General features: G+C 40.2%; 2 protein-coding genes across 5 annotated transcripts in view; one reads left to right on the forward strand and one right to left on the reverse strand.

Moving 5' to 3' along the window:
* The window catches only part of LOC135488941 (sodium- and chloride-dependent glycine transporter 1-like), a 234,830-nt gene that overhangs the window by 193,537 nt on the left and 24,169 nt on the right, over nucleotides 1-17,124 (forward strand). The window lies entirely within an intron of this gene.
* The window catches only part of LOC135488940 (synaptic vesicular amine transporter-like), a 29,941-nt gene continuing 12,819 nt past the window's right edge, over nucleotides 3-17,124 (reverse strand). For 2 of the 4 annotated variants that reach the window (XM_064773918.1, XM_064773920.1), the window contains 14 exons: nucleotides 10,839-11,030; nucleotides 10,128-10,539; nucleotides 9,867-9,925; nucleotides 9,404-9,487; nucleotides 8,743-8,835; nucleotides 8,263-8,352; nucleotides 7,935-8,132; nucleotides 7,507-7,585; nucleotides 5,898-6,113; nucleotides 3,771-3,822; nucleotides 3,154-3,217; nucleotides 2,659-2,824; nucleotides 2,201-2,288; nucleotides 3-1,857 (listed from right to left, as the gene is read on the reverse strand). In XM_064773918.1, the coding sequence (XP_064629988.1) occupies nucleotides 1,711-1,857; nucleotides 2,201-2,288; nucleotides 2,659-2,824; nucleotides 3,154-3,217; nucleotides 3,771-3,822; nucleotides 5,898-6,113; nucleotides 7,507-7,585; nucleotides 7,935-8,132; nucleotides 8,263-8,352; nucleotides 8,743-8,835; nucleotides 9,404-9,487; nucleotides 9,867-9,925; nucleotides 10,128-10,539; nucleotides 10,839-11,030 (1,940 nt within the window). In that variant the 3' untranslated portion in view covers nucleotides 3-1,710. Of the gene's footprint in view, nucleotides 1,858-2,200; nucleotides 2,289-2,658; nucleotides 2,825-3,153; nucleotides 3,218-3,770; nucleotides 3,823-5,897; nucleotides 6,114-6,873; nucleotides 6,901-7,506; nucleotides 7,586-7,934; nucleotides 8,133-8,262; nucleotides 8,353-8,742; nucleotides 8,836-9,403; nucleotides 9,488-9,866; nucleotides 9,926-10,127; nucleotides 10,540-10,838; nucleotides 11,031-17,124 lie in introns of all 4 variants that reach the window. The other 2 variants (XM_064773921.1, XM_064773922.1) reach the window with 2 other exon arrangements.

Here is a 17,124-nt window from a genome sequence, read left to right on the forward strand (position 1 = left end):
CGTTTGTTGCTGTTTCCAACTTTATTCTTCATATTCATAATCTTTCTACACATTAATAACATCATACACGGCCTGCACGCTATACAGATATTTCATTTGCATGTACATGTACATCCCTATATTACAATAAGACAATATGCATTGATATTATACAACGATATGACACCTCCCAAAACAATTGCACTACCCAGTTGCTTCCAGCTACTTACCAGTATCAGTTACATCACTTTTATTCTATTTACAATATACATGTACTTAAACTTTACAGTCTGAATTAAAATTTACGTCGATAATTTGCTAGCAAAACTTTACGGGTGGTTGTCCTCACTGCATTCTAATTAGTGAGTTAACTCCAATCGAACTCCAATCGTTAAGTATTCTTTTCCCGCGAGGCCAGACTACTCAACTGTTCGCTCAGGCTGGGCTGGACTTTATTTCAAATTGATTGTCATACTGGTGTCTTAGACGTGTCTAAAATGCGCTCTTCAAATTTCCAGCATCTGAACTATCATTGTCTTGTGACTTGGGCAATATCGAAATAAATCATGCTAGAATTATTAAATAAGTTTCTGCTATCATCAAAATATAGTATGAACGTATGAGCACTTGAGAGTGTAACGAAAAAGAATACACACTTTGAAAATTGAAAGTCTTTTGTTTACTTTTGGACACCCAAATCTATTTGTTGTAAATTTCGGTAAATAAACCCGTTGCCTAGTTGCTGCTAAGAAATCGTACATGTGACTCAAGAAAGCAACACTGAGCCATCTATGAGAAGGGCAGTGCAAAATTACTTTCGCATCCGGGTCTGGGTTTACATCGGATAAGCATGCCGTAATTAACTCGACTTGTATTGTGTAATTGTTTTTATAAGTCCCATAATATTACAAACAGCCAGTTTTCAAAAGCATATCATTCTTTCGATATTCTCTGCATTAACATCGTGGACAACATCGTTCATAATCACCCCATGTGCTTTATAACCATTTAACAAATATTCTATCGTTTAAGGTTGTTACTGACCCCCACCCCACCAACCATTCCCAAACCCTCCCTTCTTGTACCAATAGATATCTCGGTCATTTATCTTGGGAAAATACACTACTGCAAACTTATCACAAAAGGTTACACTGCGCATGTGTTAATCAGAAGATGTTGATTGAAAAATGTACCTCTCGGTAAAATGCAGACTCGAATTCAATGAGAGAATTGTTTGCATACAATGTCCCTGTATAAATATTCCGAACACCTTACAATGTGAAAATCTCTTGATTTCCTGACATAAAGGGAGAAGACATTCTTCACTTATTATAATTATTTACAGGTTCATTTACATCTCTATTGCACATTATGATTCCGACTATTTTTTTATTACGACGACATCAACACTTTTTCTGGCTTTATAATGTAGCCTATTAAACATGAATTCCCTCCTCAATGGCAATCAAGCCTGCCAATCTTACTCTAATTTTATATATTGACGCCAGCGAGCTGTCGAACATCGTGATATGAAAGTTCAGCTCTTAGATGGCTTATAAGACAACATCACAGCTAAATTAAGGACATACTGATGATAAAAATTCATCACCACAACATGTTGGCATATTTACAGAACATCGGTTTCCTTCCGTCTCTACAAATGGGTCCATATGTTTTATACTCTGATATCTTCTATCCTATTTCGTGTTCCGGGCAAACTGCAAACTACGTCTACGGACCATCGTCGGGGGAATATCCATCCTCACCAATTCCCAAATCCTCGCCTGTTCTGGTCAGATTTTCTGTCGATTGGGAGCCGTGATTCTGGTTGTAGGTCACGTACTGGACAGGGGGTGTCGTCCCATTCATTATCAAAGCCTAAAACATTTCAAAAGTTGTAGCAATCGCTAAGAGCTTAGCTGTAGAGCTAAGGAAGAGGACAGGGCCGTAACAAGAATGGTGATCAATATCTCTAAACTTCCCCTGGTACTATGGGCAGGTGGGGTTATGCCTTTGGAATGTGTCAGGTGATGAGCGTTCGGAAGGGATGTCTCACTTGTATATCAGTGGTCACTGATATTAGAGTGGACGACCCCGGTGGCAGGGCGATGTACCACCTAAGCGTGTTTGATACCAGTACACCCAAAGTAAGCTACACATTTTTCTATCAAAGTCAGGAAAGTGACTTGACCTTAGACGGTCGCAAGTGACCTTGACCTACCTGCTTTTCAGCTCTTGACGGAGGGCTCTTCAGAAAGTAAAGTAATGGACCGTAGATCAGATTGACTATCGCTATCCCGTATAACATCCTGGAAAGAAATGTAAGATGATATTAAGAAGAGGGCAGCGGTGATGAATAGGAGCATTCTCCGCCGCAGCACAAGCACTAAACTTCTCCTTAGTCAGTATTCGCCAGTGATAATGCCAGGAAAATATGCTCACTCTGATAGAGTACTGCCATCTGAAAAATCCAGAGCAAAATACAACGTATTGGTCGTGCCGATTCCCACCTGTTGTGAACATTATGGATGGGGTCACAAGTGAAGCCGAAGCTTTTCGAGTACATGCATGATGTTATGCTAACTCTTGTCTTTCTGAAGACCTTTAGAGTGTCGTTTAAACGAATCTTCAGGAGACACGTATCTCCGAAGGAGAGTCTACATATCATTGATTTCTTACCACCTGAAGCCAACAAGCTTGACGATAGAACCCCCCAAAGCCGGCCCAATGGCATATCCTAGACAGAATGCCACGTCTGCGATGGCGTAGACACTCCCGTAGACTGAGACATGACGTAAGTCTACTAGGTAGCCCATCTGAGGCATCATAGAGGAGTCGACCATACCTGAAGGAAATTACATGTACATTGTATTTGTCAAGGAACTCTTAATTTGATAAAAGGACAATAACAACAACCCATATGCCCCTTTCTAGGACTTTATTCTGGTAAGAGTTTTGAACTTCCAAAGAGAGATGAGGACATTTATTAGTGACAGCTAAGGTACTCGTCATGTTAATCAGAAATTTGATTTTGCGGTATTATGCAAGCTTAAGTCAATTGCATGTCGCGCTGCTTGACAGCCCTAGGCATGCGGTTATTCTAAAATCAGCATTGACTGCAAGAAATTCAAGCTTTGCATATTTTTGGGGGAGGAGGGGGGTGTGACATCTTACCGATCGCGAATCCCAGACCAAAGTTTGGTGCAATGAGGTGAAGAATGTTCTTCGCAAAAGGAATCTGGAAAAGAAAGATTTTGAAAATTCCAACTGCCGTGAGCTTGGTAGAAGCTTGACCCAAGGATTTTGATATATCTCGGCTTTGTTTGTTGATGGAGTGCTGGGGGAGATTAAGTGGCACACTGCAAGTTGGAGTCGGGATTTCAACAGGGTCGATGAGACCAATACTTTAAAATGCATATTACAAGGCAAGGCTAAGTGCCATTATTTCAGCTTTTGGTTGATTGGCTGAATGAATTAGCTACATGTAGAGTATGGTTTCATCTCGTCAAGCTGAAGATCTTTTTTGTTTAATAGATTGTTATTTGGCAAAACGCACAAAATATATAATATCATTACAGAAAGCTAGGGCTGAAGCTTTGCAGCATTGTTAACCCTACTTAGGTTTTACATCATTATAAATTTAATTTACAAGAAGATTCAGGAGAGTAAATGAATAAAGTTACCGAAGACGAGTAAACTACTGAACAAGAATATATAAAACAGATGTGAAATTCGGTATATACATCAGTCTACGTTCAAGAAAGATTTAATAAAATGGACAATGAACTTACTATGAAAAGGCATATTCCGACGACTATCATCCCAACCAGGGCACTCAGCCATCTGAAAAATAAAACACCATTAGGTGCACCAAAAACAGATCCCGTATTTTAAAATATGTTTCACTTAGTAAAGATAAAATATCATGGTTCCATTTTCTTCTTCCATTCTCCACTTCCTCAGCATGGAGTTTGTGGAGACCTTCTGTTGTGCAAATTACGAGCAAGTAATAAAGTAACCGGAACTTCTAGTAAAACCTTTGCTGGAGGAAAGTGAAAGAAAGGCAAACTCTTGTCCTAGTCAATTATGCGGACTAAGCCAATACTCGTAGCGTTGTCCTCAAATTTAGGTGCATTGCTGGAAAGTAAAAAAAGCATCAATCTGATTAACTGAAAGAATATGCCGTTCTGTTAATGTTGGCAATTTGTGAAAAAAAATTAGTTCCATTGCTGTTTTACTGGAAGTGTGCATGTGCCAGATTCAACTGATACGGACAACAAAACCTAAGTCCTACGCCCTTCGTGTATATTCAGTGTATTTTCAAAATTTTAACAAATTGGCGGAACAAAGTTAAACCAGCAAACGCTGTTGATATGGACTATCATGAGTGTGTTATGGCATTTAGAGTGTGAATATCAGACATGCATGTACCTGTACAAAGCCTCCACTGTTCTGGTAGAGTCGGACACCACTTCATTGCCCTACTTCAGGGTCATTGTAACATCAAAAGCAATATCATGCATTGGTGTATAAAAGGTAAAATCGGTGTTCTGCTGGGTTGTCCAAAACAAGCTTATTTATTTTTGCTGTTTACTTCTATTTGCGGCTAAACTATTTTGAACAACCGAGCTTTGATCCATGCAATCTATAGGATAAGTATGTCAAATTTGGGTGGGAACGTGCATAGGGGTTTTATAGAATATTGTTAGACTTTTGTAAAATAATGATAGCCTGAGGCTATTCCTGCTGACAGTTGCATGTAACTTTAGCTATACTGATTTCCTCAATTGTTTTTTTACTGAATGAATTTCGAGAAATAAAGCATCACTGTGACAGAAGCTAAACCGGTTTAGAACAAGACATTAAAATGCTCAACAGAAAAAGTTCCATGTGGCTTTGGGACGATTTGATGTATTGGTTGTGACTGGGAGCAATGGTGATTACTAGTATTCAGAAAAGGCTACATCGATTCCTTCTTAAATCCCTTGCTAAATGTTATGAATGCAAGGGCCGACATGCTTGGCGATGATGTCTGCTTCTCCATATCTTTTAAGAGATGTCAACACTGCTACACGAACGATAGCAAGAACATGTTTATTGGCGATTCGTCGTCGCCTTATCAACATCGTTGCATGAGCAGGCAAACATATGAGAGGTCGAAACCTGCCAGAGCTGCGCGATTCCGACGTAAAGTAAAGTTGTTTTTCCCTACAGGCTAGAACTATGCAAGTATGCCTACGTATACCGCAGCGAATTCCGTAACTCGAATTTATCTGATACATACTTAGTTATTGGCGGGGATATCTATATCAACGATAAACATTCTCTTCCATGCGGACAACAAATATACCGATGATTCGTATCATAACACATGCATAAACTGTCGGCCCCTACGCTCAAATCTTTGATTGTCGACTTCTTTCTGTCAATTTCGGAACCGTAACAAACTTCAGGTATATACGAAATGCGTCTGAAAACAGCAATCAATGGTTAACTTCCAATTTGCTGGCGGTTTGGCTGGTATTTGGTAAAGACGTCGTACAAACTCGGATTATACTACCCGTATATACTTGTAATTCATAACGGTTGCGAAAGCGCCCTTAGCTTTTAGTTTTATGTTACTCGAGTGGCTGAAAAAAAAACAAACGGGGATGGAGTTTGACGGGAAGGTGTAATAAACAAAGCCAGATAAAGAAAATAGTTAGAGTCCGTCAAACATTTAAAAAATGGTTCTATGCTAAGACGCGCTACAAGCCCTCAGTGATATCAATGGTATTTTGGACCGAAAAAAAGGACAGCCTAAAAACCTAACAACAAAAAATGAACTTGCGCCATTTTCGTTTCTAACATGCACACGAAAATTAATGACGTATACAGACACTGAGGACAATAAGGGTGTTTGGACTTGGCTGTCCTACCGGGGTATAGTGAAACGACGATCTTCCTTAAGTTTGTTAAGAAGTGGGTCGTCTTCAGTTGGATCAGGCTCCTGGCTATCCTCGGTCTCGTCGGAGCTCTTAGGGTCTTTCTCATTAGAACTAGGCTTGAGTCCCTTCTCAACTAATCTCCGAGGAGGGAGGACTGTGCCTTGGGATAATAGACGCCTCAGAACCGGGTGAGACCTATGTGCATGTCTAAAACGATACCAGAATAATGACACCATCAAAAAGTGAGGACTTGTAGCGTTGAAAAAAATAACACACATGTTGAATCCTTTTGGATTTTGGCAGGAAATCTTAATTGGAATAATCGCCACTAGATTCGAATTTCCCGAATTTCTACAGTTTCAATGTGCTCCACAATGACTTCTGAAGCCTATTCCTGTGTACTAACAATGGTAAAACTATACAATCCAGTACATTTGAATCCAGTGAACAGATTGAACCTTTTATGACACTGAAAAGAATCTGGATGACTGAAATAGACCCATCCTCATCCCATCCAAAAACTTGTCACTTAAGATTTTTTTCCAGTTAGACGTTGCTAGTTAATTTTGACAAAGAGATGAGACAACAAAAAGAAAGTAACGAATATGATAATGTGCTGTGCATGTATAGGTTGATACCCCATAGCATCATTTGTAGAGTATGATAAAATACATGCATACAGTTTTTACAGTTTTAGATCTTGGGCAGAAAGGTACACGTGTGGGGTGGAATAGTTAAGTTGAGGCGAAAACAAATTATAGTTAAATGTAGATACATGTAGGCCTATATTATGTAATTTAGGTAAATCGAAGTAAAAAGGAAAAGGATGCATGCATGTAAATTTATTTACGACCGTAAATGCTTTTGACTCATGATACATGCATCACTTCCACATTACCGCCACAGCTACGTCACATGACCAATATGGAGGTCTTACAGCATGCTCAGTGGCGCCACCATACAGTACCTAATATTTGGTGTCCCGCAACAAAAGCTGTAATTTGATTGTACAACATTTATACAAAGTTTTGAATAATTGTGAGAAAGATTTTATGAAATGTTGGTAACGGAGAATTTTCCTAGATTCCTGGCTGTTTAGACTTTCAATAACGAAAGAAGAAACACGACAAATATGACAAATAATGATGTGTTTGACTGGTGTTTTATATGATGAATATTACGAGGTGACTTGTTTTTGTTTGGGGTTATCGAGTTTTATAGGGTAAGTTAGTACACGTATTATGCGAACTTGATTTCAATGCATTAGTAGGCAGTCTTGTGCCATCTTGAACTATCAAGGGTTGCAGCCGGGTTACTTCACCTGTTAAGATAATCTTAGTTCACACTTCCGACACACGACCATGGGCGACTTTCCCCAAATTGATGTCGTTGTGAAATGCCTGATCCCTCTTGGCCGATTATAGACATTTTTACCACGTGTCGTTGAATAAATTAACAAGTCAAAAGGGCCAGCGGATTTCAACCCTTGATTGGTCAAGACCTCTTGTGCAAAACCTAAGTGCGAGACGCTCCAGTAAAAGCAACCGATAATCACACGAAAACACTGCAAATTCATTGACAAATATTTTCGACGGCTCACCTCCCAATCTTGTGGGCCAAGGGTCCGAACACATTGGTGCCAATCAAATATGAGATACTACACGGCAGGAAAGCAGCACCTGAAAATTACACAGAGACATTTAATTGAAGGCATCATAAAATCCAGAAGATACATCGTCGACCTTCTCGAAATAATGTATACACTGAATCATAGGATACGACCGTTAGTTAGTTGGACGACTTGTAGATTTCTCTATAAGGTGACGATTCTTCATTAAAATGAGATGTAAAACAAAGATGACAGGGCAAGTAAATGACATATCCAAGAAAAGCCTACAAACATATTCGGCTAATGGAAACTGGCGCCAAGCTGATGTGGCACGTAAAATGCTAATATGAGAATGCATGAAAGAAGATGTCGACGAGGGCATTACGAGAAATAGTGCAAAATAGTGAATGTCTGTTTACCTTGTTGCCACTTGGGAGCGTTCATTGTGTCCATCATCCAAATGGGGAGTGAAGGTTCCATCATTGCTATACCCATGTTGGCAAACATGATTGCCCCCGCGGTGAGAAGGATATAAGGATCTTTGAGCAGTTCGACCAACGGTGTCCCTTCCTCGGACTCGGGTTTCACCGCCGGTTTCAGTGCGTATAACTGCAAAACTGGAAATATGTAGAGAACGTGGGCATTACTTTGTACTGATTTATGATTTCAACTGATTCGCCGAAAAATAACACGAAAATATTATGTTTTTGTAAGAGATTGAGATATTTTTCCATTGAGTATACTTACGCCCGTCTAATAGAGCAAGGCCGGCAAGAATAAGGAAAGGCGCTTCCTTCCCTACAAACTCGTACATCACACCTCCAAATGGCGGGCCAACTGCAACGGTAAAACAAAATACGCGATACGTGTACCATACTTTCTATAAATGAACCACTTTGTCACGAACAGGTACTGGGACGACAATGTTCAGCTTATGAAAGCAGATGGCTCTGTGTGTTCAATGCATTTGTGTATACTTATTAACGGGTTTTTTCAATGCAGCGATTGATCATCAATCAGATCTGAGCTATTTTTCAATATCGGAGATGAATAACTCTCTTGTCAGTCGGCATTCAGGGTCAGAATCGGATCACTGTACGAAGGCTTATGATGTTTTAACGCCAGAATTTTTGTGTGATGCGCATGATGTCGGTAGAAAACAATTTTAATGGGACTGCCGTGCGTGTTAATAAGCAAATGTACTAATAAGCCACAAAGGTCACTTACTCAGGACTCCCAGGGCCAACCCGCCCAGAGCGAAGCCCATGACTTCGCCCCTCTCCTTATCATCTGGATACGTGTATGCTAACATACCCATGCCTAGAAAAAGATATTACAATGAATAAAAACTTTACAGACGTCTTAGAAATAAATGTATCTTAATACATTTATCAATGTCATAAACGATTAAATAATCAAACAACGAAGGCTTGTAATCGTGATCTGTACGCCAGGATGAGGCAACATGCTTCATATTTTACAAGATGCCACAAAAACGGATTGCAGTTGGTACTGACTATATGTATTGGCCTCCTGACCATTTGCTTCTATGTATGGATAAAAAAATACGATAATCATCAAGAATGTCCATATAACGTGCTGGCGACATTGTAGCCCAATTGCTCGGTATCCATGGTTCCCCATGTGTTTTGACATAGTCAGGTTGCAAAAAGTCATGTTACCGTTAATTTGGCGTTGCCCCGTCTATCGCCTAATTTAAATTTAAAGACAATGAACAGTCAAGATTTAAAAGAATCGAACTCGTACCAATAGACTAGGTCTGTCGTTCAAATTCAGTTCAGGAGTTCATCCATCGATGTTGGCCTAACTTTGTTTCTATTGGTCGTTGAACTATATATACTCGCCCGGCCACGAATTCAATACTTACCTGCCACGCTAGAACATGATGACCCAACTCCTTGCATGGCTCGTGCGATGAATAGCACCACAAATGTATCAGCAAAAGCAAACACTGCAAGAAGGAAACAATGTTCATGATTAAAATAAAGTGTCTATTGCAATGCGGTGATCAAGTGTATTTTTCCATTTCGAGAGAATTGTCAAAACCCAAAAAGATACTAAATGTAATATGCCTTACGACAGCCAAGGATAATGCCCCTCTCTGGCTTATTCGCAATGTCGGATGCCCAATGAAAAATCGTAGGAAATTTTTACAACCGTTAAAACTGCTATTATTTTGATGTTTTGACGCCAATGGTCTAATCATGTCAATCAGGATATTTCTCCAAACCGTTACACATCTATGCATTTTCCATCAGTCCTACATCCAGAATCTGGGCTTTCACTTTTCGAATGGATTTCTACCACAGTTCAGCCAATAAGATACTTACAAACAGTTGAAACAAACATTATACAAAATCCAGTAAACATTGGAATACTATAACCTATCCTGAAAAGAAAAGAACATTGCTCGATAAATGACTTGGCGATTGAACTGAAATCATCATTATTGCAACGATGAGAAACTTGAGTCAACAAGAAGCTATATAGTTAAGTACTTTGTGATGTTTGTGGTATAGTAGTCAATGTAACACAGGACTGGTGTGATTACAGTTACTCTTTTCCTTGTGATCCTAACGATGTCCTCTTACCTGTTCGTCAATGGTCCTATAAATGGATTCGTTAGTAATTGCACAACGGCTTTAGAAGCGAATAATAAGCCAACTTTTACGTTCTCATTAGAAAGTTCACGATGGCGATACGCCATTTGCTCTTTTTTAGTCATAGGCGTGGTTAAGTCTAACAAATCTGATATGTTATACTGCTCCGAAGTCGTCGTGTTGGGTTTGTAACATACTGGGGGCTCGTCTGCTTCCTTCTTCATTGCAAAATATCCAGCTATTTTCTTCCGGGATATATTCCAAAATTCTTTAGTTTTTCCTTGGTATTGACATATTATAGAAACTGTCCTGTTCGAATCTGTGATGTTGTCGCTAGTTCCTGCGAAGAGTTGAAACTCGTTTGGATGCTCTAGTTGATATAGATAATTTGGTATAATAGGCACTGTAACGAGCAAAGAACAAATGTGCATTAGATAAATGTCTGTTTGACGTCGATGAGGGAATTTTTACTTTTTCATGAATTTTGTCAAGTTTGGGAGATGATACTACGCTACTGAGTTACTGACTTCCGATTTGCAGACTATATTACCGGTCAACATATCAGGAAACGAATTTGTGGTAATCGATAAAGAAATATGTCGCTGAAGCCATTTCTGATATTACGACTTAATACAAATTTCATTGAGGTCAGTGACATTTACCACTAGGAGTGACGAGAATAGATATATTAAAGCCACCTACCGACGGTTGTAAGAAGCATGTTGTCAAGGAAGATGGCGACAAACACAATGAGGACTATGAGCTTTCGAGACTGTCGGAAATCTGCCAAACATTCTGTGCAATTGAATCCTCTCCACCGTTCTTTCAGTGAATTATATTTCATTTTGGAAGTTTTCGTGGAGTCTGTAGGAGCACTGGCTTCGTCACCCTCGGCTAAAAGTATAATTCGAAGAAAAATTTATTAAACTTTCAGTGCTTGCATCTACATGTCTAAGGCGAGAGAGGCCATTTGAGGCTACCTTGACCAACAGATATGGTCAGGATCAAACCACCTGGGGTCAGCATGTTCCAGCCGACACCAGCTCTGGGGCTGTTGACCTTCAGTTCTCGAAAAATGCCTCCGAATTTTATCTAATAAAGACGATGATTCAGATCATCATCGATAAAGAACAGTCAAAGACATTTAGTCATTTGCGTTCTGTAAACGTACAGCTCCATTGCTTACCACACACAAACTGGGTAATCGTCACTGAGACAGAATCGTCACGCGATATTTCTTAATTTGTTTACCATGGCATTGGATACCTTTCCTAATAAGACCCCAAGGCACACCAGTACTTGAATTGAAACTTCATACTCAGCCGATCAATGAAATTGATATTTCAAACATGTGTGCCTCCCAAGTTGGCGGCGTGACGTCACATTGCCCTAAAAGCCCGTCAACCGCAGCCGGCACTTCACTAGAGTGCCGCGGGTGTCTTCTAATGTCAAGATACCGCACGTCTAAAAACCCTATTAACTCCACGGCCCGATAGCCATGTACCCTTTCATGTTTTTCACTATCCCGGAAGGTGCATTACCAGAATAGTCACGTGACACGCGAGTGGCGGAAGTGACTCGAAATCTACAATAATAATTTGAATTTAATTGATCGGTAACCGCCGCTGCTGAGTCTAGCTCTCGCGAAATACACGCAGCCAATACTGCAATCAAAACTTTGAAGAATAGGCGACTAATGAATCGTAAAGGTAACTTCGGCTTCCTGTGGTTGGTGCTAAAATCGCGGCTGGATCGATATTGCTGAGAGTGCAGCATGAATGTAGACCGGGAGATTTCACGTCAATAAGCAGAGCGTATTTATCAAAGGGCCAACTTGGGCATAAGACATGTTGGTTTTCCATACAACACTGGCTTCCAGCAGGCCCGCAGCTTCTCCAAATAGTATCACTGAAAAATATTTTAACTGCAATAAACCATGCAATAGAACGACAGGTAGCCTTTGGTCTGCCTGAAATTTGTAAGCAAAGTTCAAAACTGTCTCGCAACACTGGCGAAAATTATTAAGAAAGATAACAATTAGTGTGATGCTACCAGTGGAAGCGCATGGTGTCAAGCAGGGGCAGTATCCTCCTGGCTAGGTAAATCCCACGCCCAGCTCGTCCTAAAGGACGTAAATGACTTTTCATATAATTTTCAGTTACATATACCCCTCTCTTATTTTTTAAACAATCTAATTGAGCCCCTTTTAGAAATACATGTACCTTCAATTTTATAATCGAGGAAATACTGATACGGCCATCGAACCTAAAGCTGGAGGTTAAGTAAAGCAAAAATTGGGAGACGAAACTATGGGGAATTCTTCCTCAAAGACAGTCGTCGGTTTTGCTAAGGGTGGGGCGTCAAAATTATGCTTTCTCTCATCCTCCCTTATTGGTGCCTTTGCCCCATGTAACAGAATTTCAACGCCGAAAGTGATCTGCCGTTTCGAGTATTTTTCGACGTTGGCGTATTTTCTCACGGTCTGCCATACCGCGCACTAATTCGTCAAACAATAATTGCTTAATTATTGATATTGTCGAATAAATATCCAACAAGCGCCGCAGCGGAAACTCCTTTACGATTGCAGAATTCCCCTTACCCCGTTACCTAGGGAACTAAAGACCTGTTTTGAAATTTTTCTCTCCGTACCTCATTGTTTACGGTAGGATACATGGCTAACTTCGATGTATTGAGTGCTTGTGGAAATGAGGTAAACACTTCTCTCTTACAAGGAGGTTTCTTGCTATTAGGTTCAGAATTAAGATATAATTACTTCATTAGTGAAATGCATTGAAATGTTTCTGGAGAAAACCAAAGTTTCTATGATTGCAAATGATTCACGTGGAAAGAGCAGAAATCAGCTGTAAAAGTACTTGATAAAAAGAAGGGGAAATTCATGTGGCAAAATACATGTAGAATGACTTGCACTGTAAGATGTACAAGCCGTAGTGTGGTGAAATGAATATGTGCCGGTAATATTTCTTATGTCATTAAACAGGATTTTGAAAAATACTAGATTTGTCGAAAATCACCTTTATTGGCTATTTATAATCAAATGAAGGCGCAAAAACGCAAAACGAATATTTCGAATTGTTTGCGTAACTGGAACCACGGAACGTATCTTGTTTTCTCTTCATCAGCATTGAGGTTAAAGTACACCGCATACAAACGAACCAATAAAGGCAGTTAATATAGCAAAATGATTTCGCCAATTCGGCGATTACATGATCCGAAAGTCGCGTTGTTACAGGCACGCGTTCCTCTCATGCCGTGCCAATATGACGCCGGTGTCTTCAAATAGAAATTATTGCCCAATAAGGTAAACAATCAAGCTTATATCCTGACAAATAGGACGCCCTGAATACGTCATTATTCAAATCAAACAAATGCAGAAAAGGTAGGATAATGGCTGGTAATGGTCAAATTATTGGAAGGTGGAGGTGAATTCAATGGAGATTATATTGGCGATAATTTGAGACTGGAAAAAGGACATCACATGATTTTTTTTTTTTCAACATGAAAAAGAAATTTCAGGAAATATCTCGATCGATGGACTTATTATCTCGATCGCCCGAGTTATTCATCTCGAGCAATCGAGATGTTATCTCGATCGCTTGAGTGAGATAATATCGCGATCTCGATCTTTGTTCGTTTTAAAATGACAATGGCAGAAATAAACGAGATCAAAGGGGAACGTGATTGGTGTGAGGAGATAGGGGGCATCCTGGACTAACATGCCATACCAGTCGCTATAATAAACAATTGTATCAGCAAAACTTATTACTTCAAAAAGTTTTTTTATACTACCAATGTCAGCGCGTTCCGTTTTCTCCCCGTCTCTCTTCGCTCGAGTACCGATGACTCGTTGTTGTCGTGGAAACTACTTTTCAGCAGAAATAACCTGCCTAATTTCCTGCCTAATTTCAAATCCAAGTCGACTTTGTTACGACTAAAATATGCCGAAACTTGAGAAGATGAAAAAGACGCAGAACATAGTTTCTGGTGCTTTTGATCATTTAAACAGTTTGTAACGCTGATTAGTTGTTCTATTGGCAACTGGTGAATTCCTCACTCCCCGTTGATCACTCCCACTAGGAGCACCCAGGCTACCGACAGCAAGGGCGCCTCGCCTTGGTGATCAATATCAAAACTCAATTAGTTGCTTTAGAAACGCCATGTCCCCTACTGGAATTAAGTGAGGTGAAGAAAAAATTCAGATCAATCTCGATTGGGCAACCTTAAGTCATAAATCGGAGATCAGTCAGAATCTGGTGCGATGGTGTTTCTATGGTTTATTATATGGATATGCCTTGGAGTGATGTTATCCATCTCAGTTCCTAATAAGCCTTCATCCATTTGGCAGATCCACAATAGCCCACACGCACCGAGCTCATATCATTTGAATAAAATTCAGATTAGCAATATTGCGTTTCGGTGTCATAAATATGGCGAACAATACTCGGTTATGCTGGACAAATAATGAAGGTATGCGCGTAAAATGGCTTCACGTTATATGAACATGATTCGATATTGACAGCTGGCGCATGCGCCCTGGCTGCGGGCGCTCTTCGAAAAGAGTCGATCATTGCAATACGGTCTTGCAATACACAACGTATAGTTTGAATTAGGATGTACATTACACTCAGCCAAAATTGTTCTCCATGCCAAGTGTTGTCATAGGGCGAAATTACAGGTAGTGTCCGACACAAAATACTCGTGTGGCGCTGGTTTCCATCGCTGCACGCCCTGTCAACAGCTCAACACCGGGACCCTTTGCTTTAGATGCCGTATATCACGAACGATATTCATCTAATTCCTGACAGGAACATCCTTTACTCTCGCGGTAGAATAAGAGATCTGCGAGATATCGCGTTAATATTCAAAAGCTGCTGTGTTGTGTGTGAACATCCATGTTAAGAATGATGCATTGCTCTATTTGTACTCCCATTGTAAAATCTGGCGGTGAAAGCAGTCACAGTGCGTTGTGTACTGATGGCAGTTGTAGTACCTAAATTCAATATCATGAAGAGGTTACCTTAGCACCTGCAGAGCTAAAAGAAAATGGAGTGGCGTAGACTGTTTCAACAGGAAATATTTTTCAGTAACCACGTCTCCGTTTCAGCAAATTTCATTGACACTTCCTTTCTTCTTGTATTCTAAATCTGTCGTGCTACATTTTCGGTCATCGATAGGGAGTGAACCAATCATAAGGCGAGTGTTAGCTTTTTAACAGCAGGCTTCCTGCTAATTTTTGCTAAAGGTAATGTGCAGAAGAATATACATGTTACTGTCATACAGTTTTGATAAACGGTCAGCGCGAATACTTTGAATCATGTCACCAATGGCATGTAATGAATTCCATCAGATCACTTATGTTGTGATTTCTATTGTACCAACTAGCAACCGTGACAGAATAAACATCACATGTTCAGAACGTTTTGGATCTGCATGATATTTGTTCCAGTCATGGTTTCACTGTTTTGGTGCCTTTGCATAGCTTACGCTCATTGGGCATCCGGTGTAATGAATGAAAATAGTACGCCATTGTTTCGTCGTTTCGAGCTTCAGCTATATGCACTAAGAACAGGAATGGTTTCAGAAACGGGCTAGGAACCATAGGTTCAGAAGTTGGTACTGCAAGGAGAACCAATGCTAGGTGAAAGTAAGGGCTTCCTCGGCCAGTCGGGAGAGAGCTGGCGTCACGATCCGTCCTGACATGCCTGACTATACCCAGTCACCATTTAGGAGCTTGCCGGGGGACGCCATAGGATCAGTACATCATCGAACCGCCGTAGCATATTCCCTCTTCGATGATAATTACAGACTAGGGATCGAAGATGGGGAATAGATCCCCTGCATAATTGCAATTGTGATGTTATTCATCTTGGCGGTGATTCGGTAAGCCACAAAGACGCCCCGGGGAGATGTTATACATGAGGTGCCAATGCAGCGGGGTGCTGACCGAAGAAGCATGGATAGATGTTATTGCAAACCCCTCAGTTTTTTTGTGAGGGCATAATTAAACGCTATGACTGAATCTATTTTCCCCTTTAATTTGATGTTCACGATTGTCGCTATCATGAGTCGTTCACTTAATAAATTCTGGCTATTTTCTACAATTAATGTCAGGTATAAATTCATGGGTAAGTTCTCAATCCTTCAATCGCTATGTCTGGTTAATATCCCCCATCGAATGAAAATTATGACGCCCAACACGGTAGGAAAGGCCGAACTTTGTTAATGCGAAAGTGACCTCTCAAGGCCGCGGACAGAGTATTATCACATTTGACGTCCCACCCTTTGACTCCAATTACTCGAAGCAAACACTAGATGCATCTCGAGCCCAGTATCCAGCATTGAGTATATTAAGGACATACCTACACATATAATGGATAACCCATGGATCTAGGTATTAAATCTTGACTTGTTTAACATGTCCAGGGTACTCTTGGAATAACTGTGTAATGATCTATTCCGAACGATGGTTCTTGGCGGAATTGATAGCACTATGACCAGTGGCCGTGCTATGTTCAGCTCTTTCTGTTGAATCTTGTCAGATATACATGATATACGAATATTTCGCATTCTCAATCATACCTCTTGTGGGTTGAATTAGAATACAAGTAGTTGAAGCTCACCCGTATACCCTGCAACCCCCTTTGTCTAATTAGATGTTTATAACAATCATAATATAGATGAAGATCTGCTGATCGCATTCTACTTGATACACCCGGTAATACCACAAGTTTCATTTATTCGCAATATGATAAATAGTTCAATCATCTCTACACATTTAGACAGACATGTCTCCGCCTCGATCCGCTGGCCTTATCACAGCAAATCACCGCCCATGCATAAAATAACCGATTCTAAATCCCCGTTAATCCCACAACATCTGAACGAAACGATTCGAATGCGATCTTCGATAATGCTTCGACAGACGACAAGAGAGAGAAGCTGACTGAGGCTTATGTCATTGGATGGTAGG

The sequence above is a fragment of the Lineus longissimus genome, chromosome 6 (assembly GCF_910592395.1).
Source record: "Lineus longissimus chromosome 6, tnLinLong1.2, whole genome shotgun sequence".
In the NCBI taxonomy this organism is placed as follows: Eukaryota; Metazoa; Nemertea; class Pilidiophora; order Heteronemertea; family Lineidae; genus Lineus; species Lineus longissimus.